The 4,123-nt window shown below is 32.9% G+C and overlaps 1 protein-coding gene across 1 annotated transcript; it reads right to left on the bottom strand.

Moving 5' to 3' along the window:
• Positions 1–2,129: 2,129 nt before the first annotated feature.
• On the bottom strand, positions 2,130–3,403 carry LOC143594149 (lignin-forming anionic peroxidase-like). The gene is made up of 3 exons (XM_077073532.1): positions 3,136–3,403; positions 2,687–3,044; positions 2,130–2,597 (listed from the first exon to the last, which is right to left on the bottom strand). The coding sequence occupies exons 1-3, from the start codon at positions 3,352–3,354 to the stop codon at positions 2,212–2,214; spliced, it is 963 nt and encodes a 320-aa protein (XP_076929647.1). The 5' UTR covers positions 3,355–3,403; the 3' UTR covers positions 2,130–2,211.
• Positions 3,404–4,123: the final 720 nt, after the last annotated feature.

The following is a 4,123-nucleotide window of genomic DNA, read 5'->3' as shown; positions in this document are numbered from 1 at the left end:
ACGTTCAAAATGAGTTTCGTGAAAAAAGTAAAAAAAATGAAAGATTATCGATTCACATCTATTTTTTCGATGAATCGATGATTAATTGGGTATGTATTGATGATTCCGAGATGTTGTGATATGATTTCATGGATCAATTTTGTGAATACATGTATTTTTGTATGTTAAGATACGTTAATCATTATTGTATTTTTGTATATTAAGGATTGAATTTTCAATAACATTTCCAACTGATATTTCCGATAACATCAAAATTAAATCTGATGGATTATCGAGGGCGGAATTGTCGATGAATTTTCAAAAATTCCATTTGAGCATCTACAACAACAAACATATACAAACCGTCATCGTCACATCATATTCCAAACTTATCTCAAAAACATCATTTCTTCTACAACAATAAACATTTACAAACCCTATTAAAAATATTAAATGTATTTATATGTTATATAGGGTATAGTTAATGTAAAAAACAATATTTTTGTGAGAAGAATAAGAAAAGATCTAGGCCCTTGGATCTATGATCTAGTGTTTGAGATTGTTAGTTTCTAAATAATTGTATTGTTTCATATTTACATTGTATAGTGTCATATTTATGTGTTTTCTTTTATTTTAAAGCTCTTCTCACACTTCTCACAAAACACTTGTTTTTTATTTGAACTCTTTTCATGTTATATGTGTGTGTGTGTGTGTGTGCATGTGAGAGGGAGTGCCACATCACTAGTTCTTTGCAAGTTTGTAGAAAAGGACTTCACACCTAAAATCTTCACTCCACAACAACGAAGTTTGTGTTGTCAGTAATTCATCGGAGTCAACATTATTCATGTTAGTATTTGCGGCGGAATATCACATGCGGGTTCTCTTCAACAACTTTCATCAACGAATTTTTGGTAAAATACTCTGTTGGAAAAGGAAATGAAAAGAGAAAAAAAATGTTCTTTTCTCAAATGATGTGACTTTGTTCTCATGACTCTGAGGTTAATAGGAATAATAGCTTGAGATTACTTTTCATGTTTTAATCTACATAGTCTTGCGGGATAATTACAAAACCATAAATGCAATTTTAAATACAGATATAATGACATTAAATACAGATATAATGACATAGTTAATAGTTGGCAGAAGAAAATAGATAATAATCAGACTTAAATATAAAGAGAATTTTGAGACTAAATTATTTCATTTAACGCCTATTATATCTTTTTTTTTTTGAAAGCTGGCAACTTGTAAAAAACACTAACGCGGTTAGTCAAAAGTTAACCCAGGACAATAAAAAAACGTTTACATGTTAAGGAGGGGAATTTTAATCCACTCAGTCCAACCAACAAAAGAAATAACACTGCAACTAGAACACCACAAATACGACAATGAAATAATAAAATCAAATAAGTTCCGACTTCCCATTAACCGAAAACCTCTCCGTTTTGAAACCTCCAAATACTCCGCCAATAATTCCATTTAAAACCGAAACGACCCACCACTCCAACTAAAATAGTCCAATGCGATAAACTATACCCACTAATAATTTATTCAATCGCAAAGAATTAACGTACTGAAATAAATAACTAAAACAAATAAATAATTGGTATATTCTGCTTAGTGCTTATACACCCTGTTCGTACGTGCATGTGATGCATGCATGAAGTATATAATTTTAATAAAATTGTTTAATATTTACAAAATTAAAAAAGAACTCAAAATATCGACGTCATGCACCAAGGGCTTTATCTTTAACTAGCACACATGTAAAGAAGATTATCAAATTTGTTAATATTTTCTAAATGCTATGTAAGCATGGTTACTAGAGTACAGTGTTCAGCTAAGCGAATTTTGAGTTACTCGATTTAAAAGATTCGATTTATTCGAGTTTTGGAGTTTTGAAGCTGAAAATTGAATTGTGGTTCAAAATTTGAAGTTTAGTTTGGTTCGAGTTTGAAACAATTCGATTCATAAATAAATATAATTCAATTTAAAAAAAACTGAGTGTTATCATAAAATATAGGTGAACAATATAAACAATATTTATAATGGACTATTGTACTTTTATTTCTTTACACTTGAACAGAAGAACAAATGAATGAAAAGAACAATATTTATAATATGGACTACACTTGAAAAGAAGAAAGAATGAATGAATCAAGAAATGATTACAAGAGTAATTTTAATTTCCAAAGGATCGATTAAAAAGTAATTAATCGATATTTAAAACATCTATGGAAGAGCTCCACAAATCTTCCGTATGACTCCTTCACCTGTTAATGGTCTAATTTCACTCATCTTTATCATTGCAGCAGCAAAATCCGACTTGAACTTGGAAGGGTTATTGCTATATTCTATAACAATGTTGTCTGTAGATCCACCACTAAACAACACTTGATCTGATTCAAGAAGACCCTTCTTTTGTATCAAGTTCTTGAAGTAATTGTAATCAAACGAATTAGGCGTCACCAAATCTAGCGGTGCAAGATTTCCGTTACCAGCCTTTATAGGACAACCACGTCTACGAGTGCTAGCAAATCCTGCATCGATGTCTGATCCATTGTTGTATATTCTATCACGAAACAAGAAGCATTGAGCTTGTCCGATAGTATGAGCACCTGCATTAATATGACCTCCAATATTAGCATGCATTTCGTTTTTATACAAAAGATAATGAATCAAATATAACTACTCTGTAATAATGTACCTGATAATGCAACCATGTCACGAGCACTAAGTCCGTTATCACCAAAGGTTTTAATAAGTGAGTCTAGCGGTGCTTTAAAACTAGGAAGACCGGTTTCTGCTTGAACAAGGCTAGCCGTGGTTGAGTCTCTTCTTCCAAGCTTAACAGACCATGATGGACCACCGACCATTTCTGATGCATCACGAGCGGCCAACGTTAGTACATCTGCACATGATACAACTCCAGGACAAAGTTTTTCAACTTCAGACTTTGCCGCCTCAATCACTTCATATCCTCTTACTGAACCCTTATTAGGCAAAGCATTCTTTTCACTTATGATTGTAGGAGTATCATCTAGCATGATTGATGCGTCACAACCCTACATAAAATGTTACCAAAACCATTACAATCTAATGTAATTACCATATCACATGCATGCTAAATATATACACGCTTAAGCTAATTAGTACCTGAACAAAGCAGTCATGGAAGTGGAGGCGAAGGATGGAAGCTGCCATGCGACGTTCACGCGATATAGCTGTTCTGATGGTGGTCCTAATGGTACGTAGTGCATTGGGGCATGAACCGTCATAGAATGTAGATGATAATTGTGCTTCACATGGTGTATTGTAAGTAATAGAGAGAACTAGCATGAAGAATATAGCTTTAATAATATTTGGTGAAGCCATTTGAGATATGATTTTGTTTATGTTAATCTAAGTTTAGAGATGGAATGTGTATTAAAGTGAATGATGAAGATTTATATATAGTGTTTGAGTAAACCGCGTGATGAAGCTTTGAAGATGTCTTATTCTGATCAACAGTTGTTTTTGGTGGATTGACTTTTGTTCTTTTGCATGCTAATGCATGGAAGCTCAGCAAAAATGATATTTGACTTTACACACAGTCAATAAAGTTAACTCTATTAAAATTAAAAAGTAAAACATTTATCTACTACTTTCTTGTCCCATGGTGACTATAAAGTATAAACTAATGGTTGTACGCTTCATAACATTTAAGTTTATTAATATATGATTTAAAATTATTTATTTTCACGCACTTTTATATGTTTTTCCGGGTACGTCCGCTCGAAGACAAAATGATAAAGCTGACCAAATTATGAACACAAACAAATTCTTACGAAAATAATGACATGTAGAACAATGTCGAAAATTGAACGAGTTTGTTGGAATGGACTCAAAATGTATTTAAAGAAAATTATAAACGAGATAGTTTGGACTCAAATTTTCAGTCGAAAATGAATAAAGGTATACTACTGCGTACAAAAACACGGGGGGGGGGGGGGGGGGGGGGGGGGCACGGGCCACCCCGGGCCCTCACTAAGCTTCGCCATTGATGTAGAATAAACATGTTTATATATAAGGGTGAGGCTACTGTACAATAATTGCTTAACATATGATAGGTACGCGACGCTCAAAGGGAAAAAATTCTAAAACG

This window comes from Bidens hawaiensis, unplaced genomic scaffold (assembly GCF_021521415.1).
Source record: "Bidens hawaiensis isolate Kalapana, Puna unplaced genomic scaffold, B.hawaiensis_p1.1 tig00043135_1, whole genome shotgun sequence".
Taxonomy (NCBI): domain Eukaryota; kingdom Viridiplantae; phylum Streptophyta; class Magnoliopsida; order Asterales; family Asteraceae; genus Bidens; species Bidens hawaiensis.
Note: the sequence above shows the minus strand (reverse complement) of the source record. Positions and strands in the feature narration are given on the sequence as shown.